Genomic DNA, 18,638 nt, shown 5'->3' on the forward strand with positions numbered 1-18,638 from the left:
TGTAGACCCATCAGGTGAGATGCCTTTGCCTGAGTGCCTGCTCACACCTTAGCCCCACAGAAGACTGGCAGGCTTCCTGCGGAGGTGGAGAAGGGGCAGACGCTGCCTCGTGCTGTGTTCTTACCGGAACATTGAGTGTGAGATTGGTCCACCATCAGATGTGACCAGCGATCTCCGGCAACTAAAGGGTCTGGGGAAGAAATGACACGATGAGAACTGGATCCACAGAGGGCCCTGTATCTTTAGCAAGAAAAGGAAGGGGACAGGATCAAGTGGGGGGTGGGAGGGAAACCTGAGGAGAAATTATGACATGTCAGTCAAGTGGACTTTATTTGGTCCCTGATGCAAACATCTCATGAAATACATGGAAGGGTATATGATGAGGGAGGAGGGGAGACAAGGCTGACCCATTTTGGTAACTGGTGAAGCCCAACAAGGAACCTCAGGGGGTTCACTATATTGGTGACTTGATTTTCACATGTGTTTGAAATTTCCCTTGATTAGAAAAATGAAGTATGAGCCTGGCATGGTAGCCTAGCAGCTGAAGTCCTCACCTTGAACGCACCAGGATCCCATATGGGCACTGGTTCTAATCCCAGCAGCTCCACTTCCCATCCAGCTCCCTGCTTGTGGCCTGGGAAAGCAGTCGAGGACAGCCCAAAGCCTTGGGACCCCGCACCCGTGTGGGAGACCCGGAGGAGGTTCCAGTCCTAGAAGATCTTTGTCTCTTCTTCTCTGTGTATATCTGCCTTTCCAACAACAACAAAAATCTTTGGGGGGGAAAAACCTGACTTTGAAATAAAAAGTTTTTTAAAAAAATAGAAAAATCAAGCTGGAATTCAAGCAGAAGCCACACTGGGCTCCAGGAGCTGATGGGCTGTCTCTCTCACGGGGTCCCTGGAGCTGGAGATGTCCCTGTGGGAGCGGAACCTCATGGCTGCCAAGGACCTCCACACTGGTGCTGGCCAGATCTCAACTGAAATTCAAGTCCGGCTAGTGTGGAAATCAGAGAAAAAGTTGAGTGGGAAACAAGCAGCCTTTATTGATTCTGCCCAAGCCAACTCAAGAAAGCCACATGAAAAATAAGCAGAAGGAGCCGGGGAACCGTGCTGTGCTCTGCTAGCTCTGCCGGATTTGATTCTGGAACACTCCGTCTGCCCACATGTAATGGGGGTGGGGGGAAATGCGTGACAGCAGCTGGTACAGAAAGTGTCATTTGAAAGGAAGATCTATGCACTGGACCACTCCCCAAGTGGCTGCAATGGCCAGAGCTGAGCCAGTCTGATGCCAGGAGCCAGGAGCTTCTTCCAGGTCTCCATGTGAGAGAGGCCCAAGCACTTAGGCCATCCTGCATTGCTTTCCCAGGCTATTAGCAGGAAACCGGAACAGCCAGGACTTGAACCCACGCCTACATGGGATGCTAGCAGAGCATGGCACCAGCTCCACAATAAACATATTTTAGACTTAACATTAACTATAACACTTTTTACCTTGCCGATACTGTTTGTCTGCATATTAACTGTCCATCTTCCAGGAGGGGCATTTCCAGAGTCAATTAGTAGATGTGAGATCTCTGCCTTTGAAGTAAAGAGAAGCAGGGGCTTTTTTCTTGCTGGTGGATGGCCTGCCAGAGCCCCGCACAGTTCCTGGCAGTTAACTAGGTGGTCAATTTATTGAATAAATGAATACATAAGTCAGAAATGCTTGGAGGTGAAGGTGCTTAGGCACGTTTAAGTCTCCGCTTTAAGAGCTAGCTAACATCCTATATCCGGTTTTCTGACTTGAAGGCGCTGCGCCACGGAGGGGACATGACTGTGCTCAGAAATGCAGGCCGACTTTCCAGTGAGGCCCGAGGTCAGCAACGTGGACAGCGAGAGGCCATCGGACCCCAGAAGGACCGACAGGCAGAGCCGGCTCCTGACCTCAGCTGGGGCGCAGGGTCTGTCGCACCCCCTTCCCTGCCCACCGCCAGCCCTCCCGCATCCAGAGCCTAGTTCTAGGCGGCCGCCAAGATGTCGGACGGGGGTTGAGGAGGGGAGAGTCCTTCTCCAGGCAGGCCTGACGTTCCCGTGACCACGCGAGGCCGCTGAGCTCCCCATGTCCCCCAGCTACTCCTACGCCAGGGCACCATTCCCGGCCACGTCAGCGCGCACAGCCGGGGAGAGACCCGCGCGTCCCCGGGGCGCCCACCGACACCGCGTGGAGGCGGCTCGAGACTTCACGGCTCTCGCGAGATCCTCAGCCCCTCCGGGTGCGCGGCCCCGCGTGTCCGGTTACCACGGCAACGGGGCGGCGCCTGGGGCGCGGGAAGCGGCGTCCCCGGAGCTTGCTCTCCGCTGGCGACCCCATCCCTGCAGCGAGGAGCCTGTGGACCTCGCCTCTCCCTGAAGGGACGATGAGCCGGGTCTCGGGGCTCGTGCCCTCCCGCTTCCTGACGCTGCTGGCCCATCTGGTGGTGGTCATCACCTTGTTCTGGTCCCGGGTAAGAACCCACGGCTGCCCTCTGGCCTCCCCGTGGTCACCTGGAGTCTCCCCCTCTCCCCACCCCGCCCTTGGCCTTAGCCACTGGGAGTCCTGCCATGCACACTCCATCTTCACCTCCGCTCTCCTTTCTGCCCTGCTCCCCCAGGACAGCAACGTCCAGGCCTGCCTGCCCATCAGGTTCACCCGCGAGGAGTATGAGAAGCGGGACTTGGAGTGAGCTCTTGGGGACGGAGCGGGACGGTCGGACCCCGAGGTAGCTGGAGGGGAGGGAGGGCTGCCAGTCCCGAGGCCTGAGCCCCTGGCCCTTGCTGTGTGCAGGCTGCTGGCCGCCCTCTCGGTCACCCTGGGCCTCTTCGCGGTCGAGCTGGCCGGTTTCCTCTCGGGAGTCTCCATGTTCAACAGCACCCAGAGCCTCATCTGTATCCTTTTCCCGCCTGTCCGCTTGGCCCCGCCACCCCCTTGCATCACAGCTGCCTTCGCTGGCGCGAAGCCCTTCTGTCCCCGGGGCAGGAGTGTGGAAAAAGGGCCTAGGAGGGTTCACTTGATTTTCAGATTGTGGAGCAGGGGGCGATTTCAGCCAGAGAGCATCAAGCAAACGTGAGGCTTGGGGGCCCACTCTTACCTGCTCCCCATGTACCTAGGTGTGGGGTGCTGGTGACCTGGGACCTCAAGTGTTGCAGGCTCAGCCCTGGCTGTCTTAGCACTCCAAAGTGCTGACTCTGGCTCTTGCGGTGTGCCAGGGAGCCGAACCCCAGTTGAGATGCCAGCCCCCAAGGCGGACCCTTCCCTAGCCCATCACTACCTGTGGTCCCCAAAACTCTCCTTGACTCTGCTGTGTGTTCCCCAGCCATCGGTGCGCACTGCAGTGCATCTGTAGCACTGTCCTTCTTCATTTTCGAGCGTTGGGAGTGCACCACGTACTGGTACATTTTTGTGTTCTGCAGGTGCGATGGAACCCAGTATTTGGGGATTTGGCGGGGATGGCTGTCCCCAGTCTAAAGGCTTGCTCCCCACCCCTACATCCGGCTCTTTCTTTAGCGGTTGAGACACCAAATCCATTCATCATTCTGTAATCTTTTGAAGTGTCCCTACAGTCTCACCCTGTACAGTCTGTGTGTGTGTGGTTGTAGAGTTGGGTATTTAATAGTGGACTTGGGGGTTTATATTAAACTCTCCACCGTCCTCCACAGTGCACTCCCAGCTGTCACCGAAGTGGCATTATTCATCGCCGTGTTTGGGCTGAAAAAGAAACCTTTCTGATTTCTGATCGCTTTTATTGCAAGACCGCAGAGAAAAAGGCTGGATGAGCAAGAAACTTTCCGTTCCAGGAAAAAAGGAGGCATGGAGCCCCCGAAACTGGCTGGTTGGCGGTGGATTTCAGTGTTGGGATAATTATCTCTCAGGTCGGGATTATCGGCATTTGAGTCAGTGTTTTGTAATAAATAAAATGTGTTTTGTAGTAAGATCCAGATTTATAGAGTTTTCAGGAAGCAGTTGGGGTGGCCAAACTATTGAAGAGCTTGCTTTCCTGCCCATGAAATAACGGGTGTCGCTTCTATTTTGGTTATTACGGCAGAGCGCTGACGGGGCGGGGATATGCAAATAAAACAGTGCGCAAGCTTGGAAATTGCTAATCTGTAGGTGAGCATTGCATTCTGGGAGGGGTTAGTTTACTCCTTTTTGGCAGCCGAATGGAAAAAGATTATGTAAAGGATGCTAAGTGAATGTAGAAATACAATTGGAATAAGTGAAGATAACTGGATGTCTCAGACGAACGCGTTGCCTATTCACCCTCACTGTAAGGGAATGTTTTCCTCTGAAGAAAGAATGGCTGCAGCTTGTTCGCTATCGTCAGGTGGGTTAATCCTTACCTGTTCCTCCTTCGGGAGGGATAGAACATGATGATTGGAGTTCGCATGATGCGTGATTAGCGTCTCTGCGTAATCAGGACTTGCAACACCCTGATTGCTCCTATCTGATTCTTCCTGACGATCACTTAGGTCTTCTATCACGTAATTCTTTCTGTGTTATTGAAAGACAGAGCCTGTTGGTAGTTCAAAGTTCTAGGCTTATGTGGGACTTTTAATGGTTCGCACATAGTCCGCAGAGTTGTTTCTATTTGCAGTATTACTTGGATTTTTGTGCTGGGAGCTAGTGATGTGGGGTGACTATAGCTGGAATTAGGCTGCTTTCCTACGTGGAACTACTGGTTGCTCAGAGGTGTGTAACTCAAGTATTGAATGTAACTTACAATTAAGTAAATACTGTAAGAGACAATAAGATGCTCACAACTCATTATTCTCAAAATTGGGATTTCATAAAATTGGTTGTGACTTCATGTTGCAAGTACAATTTTCTTTTTTAAGATTTACTTATTTTTATTATAAAATCAGATATACAGAGAGTGGGAGAGACAGATCTTCCATCTATTGATTCACTCCCCAAGTGGCTGCAATGGCTGGAGCTCAGCCAATCCGGAGCCAGGCCCTGGGAACTTCTTCCTGACCTCACGAGGGTGCAGGGTCCCTAGGCTTTGGGCCATCCTAGAGTACTCTTCTCCGGCTTTCACCATTTTCTATTGTGTATATAATTGCTAAGTTTTAAATTGGCCTTGCTGGAAGTCAGTACACCACAGACATTGGCAGATGGAACACATAGATCAGTCCTTGTGGGTTATGATTTTAAGTAAGTGACAGAAGAAAATATTAAACATGCAGATAAAGACCTGGCGCAGTAGCATAGCGGCTAAATCGTCTCCTAGCAATGTGCTGGGATCCCGTATGGGTGCTGGTTCATATTCTGGCAGCTCCACTTCCTATCCAGCTCCCTGCTTGTGGCCTGGGAAAGCAGTCGAGGACGGCCCAAAGCCTTGGGATCTGGCACCTATAGGTGATATCCAGAAGAGGCTTCGAATTGGTTCAGCTCCAGCAATTGTGGCCATTTGGGGAGTGAATCAGTGGATGGAAGATCTTACTCACTGTCTCTCCTCTCTGTATTTCTGCCTTTCCAATAAAATAAGTAATTTTTTAAAAATACGCCAAATAACTTAAGAATGTGATGTCTGCAATGGTTATGTTGTGAATAACACAACATTTGAGAAAATATTTTCCAGATGTTGAGAACTGTCATCAGCTGAACAAAAAAGTCACTCAAATCTTGAGGGTTTTTTTTTTTAATGTTTGTTTATTTTTATTGGAAAACTAGATATACAGAGAGGAAGATCTCGAGTCTGTTGATTCACTCCCCAAGTGGCCACAACACCTGGAGCCAATTTGAAGCCAGGAGGCAGGAGCCTCTTCCGGGTCTCCCAGGCTGGTGCAGGATCCCAAGGCTTTGGGCTGTCCTCGACTGCTTTCCCAGGCCACAAGTAGGGAGCTGGATGGGAAGCAGGGTCGCCGGGATTAGAACCAGTGACCATATGGGATCCCAGCATGTGCAAGGGAAGGACTTTAGCGGCCTTGGAACCTGTGCCTTGGGACCCTGACCCACATGGGAGACCTGGAGGAGGTTTTGGCTCCTGGCTTCAGATTGGCTCAGCACCAGCCATTGCGGTAACTTGGGGAGTGAATCATTGGGCGGAAGATCTTCCTCTCTGTCTCTTCTCTCTATATATCTGATTTTGTGATAAAAATAAATACATCTTAGAAAAAAAAATACACATGAATGAAGGTATGAACCAACATTCATGCTGGAAATGCACTTATAGTTTGGACCCAACACCTATGAAATCATAGGTACAACAGGGATTTATAATAAAGAATATCATCTATTTTATTATTGTTTGTCAAGTCTGTACTACACACACTTTATATCAGTTCAATATAGAATAAACTTAGCTTTGTATGTAATTACATTTTTTTTTTTAAGAGCTAGTTAAACATTTGCCAGCACACTCTGCTCCTGCCAGGACCAGCAGCTTCCTTGTTCCCAAGTTCAAAATCACTCCTCAGACTTTAGTCCCACCCCTCTCTAGCATATGATGTGTTGCCCTCTCCCCACTTCTGAGCTTCCTCCCGTGCCTTCAGAATAGTGGTGGTTCCCGTTTGCCTAGCTCGTCCGCTGTCATTCAGTATGTGTCCGTTTCTGGGGTTTTACCTCGTGACTGTCAGCTGTCTCCTTTGCTTGCCTTTTCCGTGGTGGTGTTCACCACTCCCTTCATCATCCCTTTAAACAAGGTCTTGCAGCTCAAACCAGCAAGGATAGCCCTGCTCCCAGTGACTTCTGACTGTCCCACCTCTTCAACGAGGATGAGGAGTCTGTGGCTAGGGGCCTGCCGAATCTGCCTCAGTGATCCTTTTCCCGCAAGGATCAGGGACTTCACTGAGCTGGAGGAACAGGTCAGGATGTCTCGTCAGAGTCCCTACTGCTCCGTATTCAAGATCCAGCTTTCCACTCACGGGACTAGGAGACAGTGCATGAGGGCCCAAGCAGTTGCGTTCCCACCATCCACGAGGCAGACCCAGGTGGAGTTCTACACAAACGACCTTGAATCTGGCTGCTAATTTTCCAAGGGGAAACACTTGCAGGTGCGAACAAATTCTAAAAATCTGTTGGGGTTAAGGTGGCATGTGTTGCTGAGTGATTCAGGTTAGCGCACAAGAAAATCTCTTCAACTGTTGAGACAGTGTATGAACTAAGCTAATCCAGGTGTGTGGGGAAGAGTTGATTTCCTTCTGGGACTCCTGTCCTGGTGGGAAACGTGTCATCTGTCCCCATCCAGCACTCACCCTTATTGTATTAGCACCCTTTTATTCCTTTTGCTTTCAGCTCCCATTCCCCCCACTCAGTCCGCGTGGTTCATATCATCTTGCAGGTTCATATCACGTGTGGTTCGAGCCTGGCCAATAAAGGAGTCCCATTGGCTCCAGCCATGGTGATTGGCTGAGGCATAAGTCTTAACAACCCTGGAACTTGTGGGAAGGAGCAGCCTGGTCTGAGATATGCCAGCACGCTGTAAAATGAAAAATGATGCGATTCAAACACTGCCACGCTGCCGCGTGTGGGATGGGTCAGGCCAAGGAAGCCTGTGAGAAAGCCCAGAAATAGGCTTCACTAGATAAGATCCCGTGGGTGATAAGGAGATGATTGAATAATCCCTGTTATGGTTTAGTGAGCTAAGCCACTCGTGTCCTGGTTTGAGTCCCATCCAATTTCTTGTTCTTGCACTTACAAAAGCAGTGAAGTGGGAGACCTGCAGGGAGGCTCCTGGTTTCAACCAGAGCTAGAGAATTGAACCCGTAGATGCAAGATCTCTATAACTGTTCCTTTTAACTGGGGAGGTTTTGGAGCAAAGGTTAGGACCCTGCTGCAGGGCCCAGTGCAGTAGCCTAGTGGCTAAAGTCCTCTCCTTGCACGTGCTAGGATCCCATATGGGTGGCAGTTTGTGTCCCTGTGGCCCCACTGCCCATCCAGCTCCCTACTTTTGGCCTGGGAAAGCAGTCAAGGATGGCCCAAAGCCTTGGGACCCTGCACCCATGTGGGAAACCTAGAGGAAGTTCCTGGCTCCTGGCTCCAGATTGGTTCAGCCCAGGTCATTGCAGCCAGTTGGGGAGTGAATCAACAGACAGGAGATTTTCCTTTCTGTCTCTCTTCCTCTTGTATATATCTGACTTTGCAATAAGAAACAAATACATCTTTTAAAAAGTAAAAAGACCCTGCTCGGATTATCCATATCCCAAGTGTTTATGTCTGGGCTCTGCTCCTGAGTTTAATTTCCTGCTTAAGTGTGTTCTGGAAGGCTCCAGTGTTTGGGTCCTTGCACCCATATGGGAGTCTCAGGTTGAGTTCCAGCTTTGGCCAAGTTTATCTCTGGCTATTGTGGGCATTTGGGGAGTAAGCCAGTAGATGGGAGATTATTTGCCTTTCACATAAAATAAAAATAAATAAAAATTTAGAAATAAGAAGTAAAATGAGAGCCAGTGTTGTAGCAGAAGGGATCAAGCCATCATTTGCAATGCCAGCATCCCTTATTGGAGTGCCAGATGGAGTCCTTGCTCTGCTGCCCTCCCAGTCACATTAGCAAGGATCTGGATGGATGGGAAGTGGATCAGCCCAGACTCAAACTGACATGCATATGGGATGCTGGCATCATAGACAGAGGTTTAACTTACTATACCACAGCAGTAGCCCCTGAAATAATTTTAGACTTACAAAAAGAGCGCAAAGTCCCTGCCAAATACTCTCCACCAGCTCCCTGAATGGTCACGTCTTGCACAGCCGTGGTACGAGCATGGAAGCATTGACATCAGCACTTGAACCAAACCATGAATGACCCCACAGATCTCACCTGTGCCCTGCCAGTTTTCTCACCAGTGCCACTTCTCCTGGCTCAGCGTCTGATCCTGGGTCTCACAGTACCTCTGGTTCACACATATCTTTTCCTTTCTTTCACTCGGTTGAGTTCTTTATTCTTTGTGGAAGGCAGAGAGAGGGAAAGAGGGAGAGAGGACAGAGATCTTGCATCCTCTGACTTACTCCCCAGTTGGCCGCCACGGCCGAGACAGGGCCAGATTGAAACTAGGAGCCTGGAACTCAACCTGAGTTTCTCACGTGGGTGGAACGGACCCAGTCACTCAGGCTGTCACCTGCTGGACATTAGCTGGAAGCTGGAGCAGAAGCAGAGCTGGGACTCCAACAAAGGATATGGAGGTCCCAAGTGTTGACTTGCCTTAGCACCAAATTCCTGCCCCTTTGACCCCCCATTTTTTGTGTGCCCTTGACACATCTGAAGGGTACTTGAAAATTGTTTTGCAGAATAATCCTCAGTAAGATTTGCCCATTATTTTCTCACAGTTAGACTTAGGGGGTACATTTTGGCAAGAGCATTGCAGAGGTGATGGTGCCCTTCTAGGGAATTTTAAAAAGTAAATTTAGAGTGAGGAAGGCATGTCTAAGAAGGGTGACAAAGCACAGAAACCATGAAAAAAAAAAGTATTAGACATTTAACTATATAGCAGAGATGTGAAAACCAAAACAACAACAAATTGAAAGAAAAACAAGAAGATAATAAGCAAACACTGAAAAATAGATGGTGGGCCCAGCACGGCGGCCTAGTGGCTGAAGTCCTCACCTTGAACACGCCGGGATCCCATATGGGCGCCAATTCTAATCCCAGCAGCTCCACTTCCCATCCAGCTCCCTGCTTGTGGCCTGGGAAAGCAGTGGAGGACGGCCCCAGGGCCTTGGGACCCTGTACCTGTGTGGGAGACTGGTTCCCTCCCCAAATGGCCAGGAGCCTGGAACTCCACTGGGGTCTCCAAGCACCTTGAGTCATCTTCTGCTAACTCCTACAGGAGGCACCAGGGAACTAGACTTCAAGTAGGGCAGCCAGTGGTGCCCATGTGGGCTGCTTGCATCACAGTCATTGACTTCACCTGCTGTGGTACAACGTCAAACACATAAAAAACATCTCTTGGGCCTGGCCGCATGGCCTAGTGGCTAAAGTCCTCACCTTGAACGTGCTGGGATCCCATATGGGTATTGGTTCTAATCCCGGCAGCTTCACTTCCCATCCAGCTCCCTGCTTGTGGCCTGGGAAAGCAGTTGAGGATGGCCCAAAGCTTTGGGACCCTGCACCCGCGTGGAATACCTGGAAGAAGTTTCTGGCTCCTGGCTTCGAATGGGCATAGCATCGGCCGTTGCGCTCACTTGGGGAGTGAATCATCGGACGGAAGATCTTCCTCTCTGTCTTTCCTCCTCTCTGTATGTCTGACTTTCCAGTAAATAAATAAATCTTTAAAAAAATCACAATCTCTAAAAAAGGAAGATATCAAGGCAATAAAAAGATTAAAACATTTTCACAGACATTTCTCAGCTGGGAACATACAAAGAGCTCTCTGGCATCTGAAAAGATGCATAACCCCTTTCATCAGCAGAGCGATGCCAATCACATCATATTCAGCCTATTTGTGAAGAGCAAGAAGCTTCAGAGGGAGTTAGAAATGGCATGGGTAAACGGGCCTCACCTGTATGTTGGCGGCAGTAAAAACGGTTCATAATCCCGGTTAACACACAACTTGATAATATCGGTCAAAATCAAAACCGCAAGTATCCACACCCTGGGACTTAGGACTTTCACATCTAGGAAGCAGCACTGCCTGCCTGCACACAGTGAAGTGAGAAAGCTCAGGCTGCTCTCTGGAGCCCTTCTTGCGTTCGGTAGAGTCAGAAAGTAGAGTCAACAGAGGAACGGTTAAATTCTGATATACCTTGCAGCTGCTCTAACCTGGGCATCCCATGTGAGCTCTGGTTCAGGTCCCAGCTGCTCCACTTCCCATCCAGCTCCCTGATGGCCTGGGAGAGCAGAACAGGATGCTTTGAGTCCTTCAACACCTGCGCCCACATGGGAGACCTGGAAGAAGCTCCTGGATTCTGGCTGGTGGAGACCTACTCCAGTTCTGGCTGCTGGGACCATTTTGGGGAGTGAGCCTGTGGGTGGAACATCTCTCAGTCTCTTCTTCTCTCTGTAACTCTTTCAAGTAAAATAAATTAATCTTTTTTTTTTAAGATTTAAAAATTTTTATTGGAAAGTTAGATATGTAGAGAGAGGAGAAGAGACAGAGAGAAAGATCTTCCGTCTGATGATTCACTCCCCAAGTGAGCGCAATGGCCAGTGCTGTGCTGATTTGAAGGCAGGAGCCAGGAACTTCCTCCAGTTCTCCCATGTGAGTGCAGGGTTCCAAGACTTTGGGCTGTCCTCGACTGCTTTCCCAGGCCACAAGCAGGGAGCTGGATGGGAAGTGAAGCTGCTGGGATTAGAACCAATGCCCATATGGGATCCTAGCGCATACAAGGTGAGGACTTTAGCCACTATGCCGCCGTGCTGGTCCCAAATAAATTAATCTTTTTTTTAAGATTTATTTTTTATTTTTATTGGAAAGGCAGATATACAGAGAGGAGAGACAGAGAGGAATATCTTCCATCTGATGTTTCACTCCCCAAGTGAGCGCAATGGCTGATGCTATGCCGATCTGAAGCCAGGAGCCAGGAACTTCTTCTGGGTATCCCACGCGGGAACAGGGTCCCAAAGCTTTGGGCCGTCCTCGACTGCTTTCCTGGGCCACAAGCAGGGAGCTGGATGGGAAGTGAAGCTGCCGGGATTAGAACCAGCGCCCATATGGGATCCCGGGCGTGCAAGGCGAGGACCTTAACCACTGCGCCATTCCCAAATAAATTAATCTTTAAAAAAAATGTAAAGAATGAGAAATTGAGCACACGTTCACCTTCCTTGGCCAGCTCTCCAGCCCTAGCTGAGTTTGTGCCAGGATTGGTTGGTGCTGTGAAGAGCACTGCCCAGCAGCCATTCCACTCACAGCCTGTGTATTCCTCATGGTTTAGGTCTCGCTTTTGCTAGCTGCGAGCAGGACACAGAAGGTCCCCCAAATCAATCACCAGTTGGGTCAGCTTTGACTCATGTTCAGCTTATGAGTCAGATCAGGATCGACCTGACTGCCTTCCAACCCAACTTCTGGATTGGGAGTCGCCGGAAGAGGAAGACAGCCTTATATTACAGCGTGGTCTCCAGAGTTGATGGGCTCACCAGCGGTGCTTGTTAGAAATCAACTTGGGTAACTCCTCCTTCCCAGTCTCCCTCTGGCCCTGGGGCATCTGTATCTACCAGCCCCACAGGCCACAACAGTGCCCTCCTACTCCCGAAGCAGGTCAACACGGAAGCTGGCATCTCTAGTTATGCAAGTAGCTTCTTTTTCCAAGTGTAACTCACCTTGCCTCTATTTTGGGTCTTCATTGTACCTGCTGGCAGAAAACATTCTTACTGCCAGATAAGCTCTGTTCCCTCTGCTCTGCTCCCACCACCAGTCCAAATCTGAATTTCCAGCTTGTGTTGGGTTCCTGGGGCCAGGTGAGGAGGAGCTTTTCTCTCTGGGTTGGATCTGCCTGGGTCTCCCACCTCCATTGCGGTTTTATTGAGGTTGTTTCTGCCCCCAGGATGTAGGTGCCAGCTTTCTGAGCCACATTCAGGCCTTGGGACTTTGGGGCCCTGGACTCAACCAGGGTAAAATGAGGAGCATCCCAGATACAATGTACCCCACCACCACCATCAGGCCTGGCTTTGCCCTCAGGTTCCCTCCAGCTGGGGGCTCTGTCCATTTAAACCAGCCTCCTTCCAACTCACTCCATGTTGGCCTGTGAACTTTAAAGCCTGGGCCTCGGCTTTGTTCTCTGACTACAAATACATCTCGGGAGCCAAAAAAGCAAGAGCCTCCCCCCACCTCAGGGAGAGTGGCTGAGCTTCCATGGGGTTGTGTCCCTGCATCCAGCACATGCGCTCCCTGCTCACTCACCTCCCCCAGACAGCTGGGAAATGACACCTCTGGTGACAGAGCCATTCCCCAGGCTTGTGCTGCTGGGGGTGGGGGTGCTGCAGTGGAGGAGGATCTCACAGGGCCTGCGTGGGGGAGGGAAGGAGCCAGGCCCTCGTTTGTGTAAGACATCCACGCCACCAGGGTCCCTCCCCCTCCTGCGGGAAAAGTGTGAGCACTCCCCTACCCCACAGCCGAAGGGATGAAGCCGATGATGATGATGATGATGATGAGACAAAATGCTTCTTGTCTCCCTCAGGCTCACTTTGACCCTGCCTGCTCCAGATGGAAAACTCTCCACCCCCACCCTGGGGCCCTGTCCCACTCCCCTCCCACCACCAACAAGCTGGGTGGGTGTAGGTCCAACTGCTTGTCTGTCTGGAGGATCTAAATAAAGCTCAGTGAGGAATAGGGGGTCTTGACCCATCTCTCCCATATCTGTCTCAGGGTCCTGTGTATGCAGTGTGTGTCTCTGGGGTTCCCCACGGCAAGTGGGCAAGTGGCATCCTATAATAGGGCGCCTGCACGTGTCCCTCTGGCCCACCAGTTCTGTCCTTGGCACCCAGAATTCTCTCCAGGTCTGGGAGCAGCTGACCCCAGCCTGGGGGCAGAGCTGGGGTTCTGGCCAGCTGCAGCCTGCAAGGGAAGCGAAGCTGTCCCGGGTGGGGTCAGGGAGCAGCCTGTGCCCTTCCCCCTGGGGTTTTTACAGCCTGTGGTTCTTCCAGAAAAGAAAAGGGGGAACCTTGGTGGGAGGTGGTGTGGGGGAAAAGTCTTCCTCATCTGCTTTCCCTCCTGTCCTCTTTCCCGAGACAAGTCACAGGTAGCATCCACTTCCATCACCCTGCTCCGCCCTAGCAGGAGGGTCCGCATCCTGCACCTGCCCCCAACCCCACACACCATCCCGACACGCAGCCCGTTGTTAGGGCGGCCAAAGAGGCGGCTTGGAGACCCGGCTAGGGCGACATCTCGGGGCCTCTGGGGTGCGGAATGGTTGATCAGAGTTATGGGAGCTAGAGCATGTGGCTAGGGGTGGAAGTGTGGGGCCGGTAGCAGAGGGTTCGAGGCTAGCTGCAGAATAGCCAGGGCCAGGCGGCGGGAGGCTCGGGGGGCCCCGGGGGTGGACGCGGCGGGCCTCGGGGGGCCCCGGGGGTGGACGCGGCGGGCATCGGGGGGGGCCCCGGGGGTGGGCGCGGCGGGCATCGGGGGGGCCCCGGGGGTGGGCGCGGCGGGCATCGGGGGGGTCCCGGGGGTGGGCGCGGTGGATTTCGGGGGGCCCCGGGGGTGGGCGCGGGGGGCCCCGGGGGTGGGCGCGGCGGGCCTGGGGGGGCCCCGGGGGTGGGCGCGGTGGGTTTCGGGGGGCCCCGGGGGTGGACGCGGTGGGCGTGTGGGCCGCGGGACTCCGCCCTGGCGGGCCATCGCCCCGCCCCCGCCGCCGCGCTCGCAACGTGTCGCCTGCCGGGCCCCGCCTCCGCCCGCAGTGCCCGGATGCGGGTGACGTGCGGCCGCCATCTTCCCGTCCCGGGCAGCCAGCGCCAGTCGGAGCCAGCCCGAGCCGCCGCTGCCGCCATCACTGCCGCTGCCAAGTCCTCCGCCCGCTTGCCTCCGCCATGTGAGTCGGCCGCCCCACCGCCAGCACCGCGCGCTGCCCGGCCTCGGCCCGGGGTCCCAGGGACGGGCATTCTGCCGGGCGCCCTCCCGTGACTGCGCGGCCGGCCGGGGAGCCCCGCGGCTCGGGGCGATGGCCGCGCGGGAGGATGCGGACCCGGCGTCTGCCTTGCCCCGCCCCGCCCCTGTCACTGGTGTTGTTTTGACAGGCGGGGAAACTGAGGCTGGGAGGGGGGGAGGAGGGAGCCTCGCTCAAGGTCACGCGGCGGCGAGGGGCTGGGCAGGGAGCGGGGCTCCCGTCGGGTGGGCAGGAGGACGGGAGGGCCGGCCGAGGGACAGGTGGATGGGCGGAGCCCTGGCCGCGGGGCCTTAATCCTTCCCCGCTTCTCAGGTCCGCGACCGCTGCCACTGTCCCCCCTGCCGCCCCGGCCGGGGAGGGCGGCCCCCCGGCGCCCCCTCCCAATCTCACCAGCAACAGGAGACTGCAGCAGACCCAGGCCCAGGTGGATGAGGTGAGTGCGGGCCCCGACAAGGGCCCTGGGCAGGTTGGCATAAACAGGGGTGGTGCCCATCTGGGTTGGAGTTGGGGGTGGCGACGGTTGACAGCGGTGGCTTTAGGGACAAAGACAGACGGTGCCTCTGCCCCAGCTGTCTACGTCAGTGCACACTTGAAAGGGCTAGCTTGGGGTGTGCCAGCCCTGGGAAGGTGTGCCCCTGTGACTGCCAGGCTGTCTGAGGCTCTCAGATAGAGGGGGTTACTATGACTTGGGAGATGTCTGGTTGCCAGCACGCCCCTGATGGGTGCTCCTTGCATGTCCCCAGGTATTGCTCTAGGCATGTTCTCTGTCTGTCCTTGGCATGTTAACTTGACAGCGTCGGGGTTGCATGCTGGGCGTGCACCCTGGGCCTGCGTTCGAGGAGTGCCCTCTTTGAGGTGGACCTCGGCACACTCCCTGCTTCCTGGGCCCCTCCCCCAGGTGGTGGACATCATGAGGGTGAACGTGGACAAGGTTCTGGAGCGGGACCAGAAGCTGTCGGAGCTGGACGACCGTGCTGATGCGCTCCAGGCGGGGGCCTCCCAGTTTGAAACTAGTGCAGCCAAGCTCAAGCGCAAATACTGGTGGAAAAACCTCAAAGTAAGGGCCGGGGTGGGGCGAGGGGCGCAGGTAGGAGACCTGGTGGGTGGTTGGAAGGGTGGCCATTGATCTCACTGATCCTCCCCCCACCCCTCCAGATGATGATCATCTTGGGAGTGATTTGCGCCATCATCCTCATCATCATTATTGGTGAGTGGGGCAGGGGTGGCCTGGGTCCTTCTCTGGACAGGCTTTCCCTGTGGAGTGTGGGTTTGAAGGTCATTAGCCTAGTTTGCACTCATCAGCAAAAGACATAGAGCTGCTTAGGGAACGGTGATTCAGTGAGGGCCAGAGACCTCAGGTAGGCTGCCCTGTGCCTGGCTTTGCGTAACTTCAGATTTGGGCAATAGGAAAGCTGATGGGTTCCTCCTCCCCCCAACCCGACTGCTCGCCTCATCTCCTCTGAGGACCCATTGGGCCTCAGTGCCCAGCTTGGGGACCCTGGCATTGGGGCACGAGAAGGCAGATGGCCCAGGGACTGGAGACATAGATAGGAAGCCAAATGTTCTGCTGCTTGACAGCTGCTGGTTCCAGAGACCCTGAGAGGTAGGGGTGTGTGGAGGTGAGAGCCCAACCCCGCGAGAGGGGAAGGGACATGAGCCAGCCAGCTGGGGTGTGGGGAGGCCTGGAGCAGGGCCAGGCCTGACATACCACTCTTTCTCTCTTCCCCCTCTTCTTCCCCTTCCCTCTCTCCACAGTTTACTTCAGCACTTAAGTCCCTGAGGAGGCTGCCCTGCCTAGAGAAGGGCCTCTTCCCCCCAACCCCCAGCCATCCCTCCACCTCTCAGCCATATCTCTCAGCCCCTCCCCAGATCCGTGTGTGTGTGCGTGTGTGTCCGTGTGTGTGCCCCCTGTAAATAGCCAGCTGTTATTTATACATATATAATATTATATATATTTGGTCTGTTTGTAGTTTTATTACTAGAAGATTCTTTCCGGTTGTCCTTAACACTACTTCCTGAGCTGTACCCATCCTCTCCTCTCTTTCCCTCCTCCTGAGCCACCCCAAGCCCTTTCATTTGCATCTGCTATGCAATAGGCCCTCTCCTTGCCCTGAATCTAGCTGACCCTTCCTTCTCCCCTCCCCTCCTCTTGCCCCCATGCTCTCCTCCCACCAAATGGGGAAAGCAGCTGTCCAGGCCTCCCTCCATGCATCTTGTGTGCATCCATCGGGAGGCTCTGAGACTGACCTCACTGGGTCCTAAGAATCCCAAGATGTTCTGGGAGCTTCCAGCATATTATAATTAGCGTATCATTTGCACACCAACATCCCTTTGGGTTTCCTTGCTTTTTGTTCCATGGGTCTTCTTGGAAACTTTTTTTTTTTACTGAGAAGTTAGTCTCCAGTGGTCCTTGTATCACACTTTGATTTGCACGACATTACTTACAGGTGTGTGTGGCGGGGAGTCTGGGCTTTAGGGGAGCCAGGCTGCTCTGGTCCCCAGAATTGCCCACTCCCAGCCCCTCTAGTCCAGTTTGCCTCCCTTATCCCCATTTTCCAGACCTCTTGTGCCCTCCCCTCCCTCCCCCCAGCTGGCGTGGAAGTGTCTTGGAATTCAGTGTGTTATGATGGACCAATAATTCTGCCACTCGGGGTCTCCCTACATTCCTGTCCCCGGTTTTCATGTGGGGCACTCAGCCAACATTCCTGTGGGGTCTCCCTGCCTCCCATCTGCCTGATCCACCTCCTCCTCACCCCAGGAGAGTTGGGGGTTGGCCACAATCTGGTCTCTCTTGGGAGGAGTGGCTGCCAGTATGAGTGTGAGTTTTGGGGGGGGTCATCACTGCCTTGGGGAAGAGTGGGGCAGGGCAGAGAATCCCCCCAGTTCCTGCCTGAGATCTCCAGCCTCACCCCTGCTTGGGGTTGGACTGAAAACCCTCCTTCCTAATTTGGGGGTGTTGTCCCCATCACTGCCCAGCTCCTCTGACTACCCCCTCAATTCAGGGTGGGGTACTAGTCACTGCCAATGTGTGTATGGGACTTGGTGGGTGATGGGGGTCCTTGCTTCTCTTCAGGGCTATTGAGCCCTGAGAACGAGCAGGCCCCTCAGTGGGTGAAGTGATAGAGGGTCTAATGTCTTTTTAAATGGCACAATTTTAGGGGGCTGAGGATGTAGTCCCTTAGCTTGCCACTGGAGAGGGGCCCCAATTCTTCTTTCGCCCCCACTCCAGATTTTCTGTGTGGAGGGAGTGGGAGCAGGGAGATCTAAACTGTGGTGTGGAAGGGTAGGAGAGATGCTGGGGGTGGGGGTGCTGTGTTCTAGACTCCCCCATATTGTCCCAGTGTCCCCTGCCTCCCCTCTCCCCCCACCTCATGCCCCCAATTCTGTGGCGCATCCAGATTGTGAAAATGTACAATAAATGTGTAACAAGTAATTGAGTGGTGTCTCTTGTAAGCTCTTTTCCTAACCAGTGGGAAGGGTGTTGGACATTGGACCAGCAGGTGTAAGGCTCCTTGGCTTAGCTCCAGGCCCTGACCTTGGGCAGTGCACAATGCGATTCTCAAAGTGGCCACAGGGGGCACCAGGAGCTGAAGTGTCTAAGCCAACCACACAGTCCTGGGGTCTCACCCCCTTGTCTGGGGCCTGCTTCTGCCAGTTAACTTCATTATACCTCCACGGTTTCTTTAAGCACTCTAACTACTGGTTTATTTCTCAAGTAGCTGAAATAGCCAGGACTAGACCCATAAGAAGTCAGGAGCCCAGAGCTGCCCCTGGGTGTCCCATTTGGGTGCAGAGGCCCAAGCACGTGGGCCAACCTTTGCCTTCCCATGTGCATCAGGAAGGAACTGGATGAGCAGTGGATCAGCCAGGACTAGGACCTGCGCCCATACGGGACACTGACACACAAGTGGTGGCTTTAAGCACCTGCTCTGTCTGTTCCACGATTGACTCTTAAATGCTCTGCAGCCACTCCAGTGGTCATTCATTCTTAGGCCTGAAGTTCACGGTCACTTTTGGCAAAGCTTCTTTGTGCCTAGTAATGCCAATGTCCAGAAGGGGCAGCAGAGGCCAGCCTGGGTGTGGTACAGAGTGGGCTGGCAGTGGCCTGCTTCCCATGCATGATCCCTCTGGTGTGCCACCCCAGCACCCCT

At 53.6% G+C, this 18,638-nt stretch overlaps 2 protein-coding genes and 1 non-coding gene across 9 annotated transcripts; all 3 read left to right on the plus strand.

The window, feature by feature from the left end:
* The first annotated feature begins 2,345 nt into the window (after positions 1 to 2,345).
* Positions 2,346 to 4,590, plus strand: TMEM107 (transmembrane protein 107). Of its 5 annotated transcripts, none has more exons than XM_041000746.1 (5): positions 2,346 to 2,482; positions 2,630 to 2,697; positions 2,773 to 2,903; positions 3,332 to 3,428; positions 3,675 to 4,590. In XM_041000746.1, exons 1-5 carry the CDS (start codon positions 2,396 to 2,398, stop codon positions 3,742 to 3,744), a joined length of 453 nt encoding a protein of 150 aa, XP_040856680.1. In that variant the 5' UTR covers positions 2,346 to 2,395; the 3' UTR covers positions 3,745 to 4,590. The 5 variants fall into 5 exon arrangements, with proteins under 5 accessions (XP_040856680.1, XP_040856683.1, XP_040856682.1 ...); XM_041000749.1 differs by having other exon boundaries at positions 3,332 to 3,407; XM_041000748.1 differs by having other exon boundaries at positions 2,803 to 2,903.
* LOC121170558 lies at positions 4,333 to 4,464 on the plus strand. The gene has a single exon (XR_005885985.1). It is a non-coding gene; the product is annotated as a U8 small nucleolar RNA (small nucleolar RNA).
* Positions 4,591 to 14,316: 9,726 nt separating the features above from the next.
* VAMP2 (vesicle associated membrane protein 2) lies at positions 14,317 to 17,924 on the plus strand. Of its 3 annotated transcripts, XM_041001085.1 has the most exons (5): positions 14,317 to 14,412; positions 14,800 to 14,920; positions 15,386 to 15,544; positions 15,643 to 15,694; positions 16,243 to 17,924. In XM_041001085.1, coding segments are annotated over exons 1-5 (351 nt in total). In that variant the 5' UTR covers positions 14,317 to 14,410; the 3' UTR covers positions 16,260 to 17,924. The 3 variants fall into 3 exon arrangements, with proteins under 3 accessions (XP_040857019.1, XP_040857017.1, XP_040857018.1); XM_041001083.1 differs by lacking the exon at positions 16,243 to 17,924 and having other exon boundaries at positions 14,329 to 14,412; positions 15,643 to 16,229; XM_041001084.1 differs by lacking the exon at positions 14,317 to 14,412 and having other exon boundaries at positions 14,828 to 14,920; positions 15,231 to 15,544.
* Positions 17,925 to 18,638: the final 714 nt, after the last annotated feature.

Source organism: Ochotona curzoniae, unplaced genomic scaffold, assembly GCF_017591425.1.
Source record: "Ochotona curzoniae isolate NIBS_2020 unplaced genomic scaffold, NIBS_Ocur_1.0 scaffold_2453, whole genome shotgun sequence".
Lineage (NCBI taxonomy): Eukaryota > Metazoa > Chordata > Mammalia > Lagomorpha > Ochotonidae > Ochotona > Ochotona curzoniae.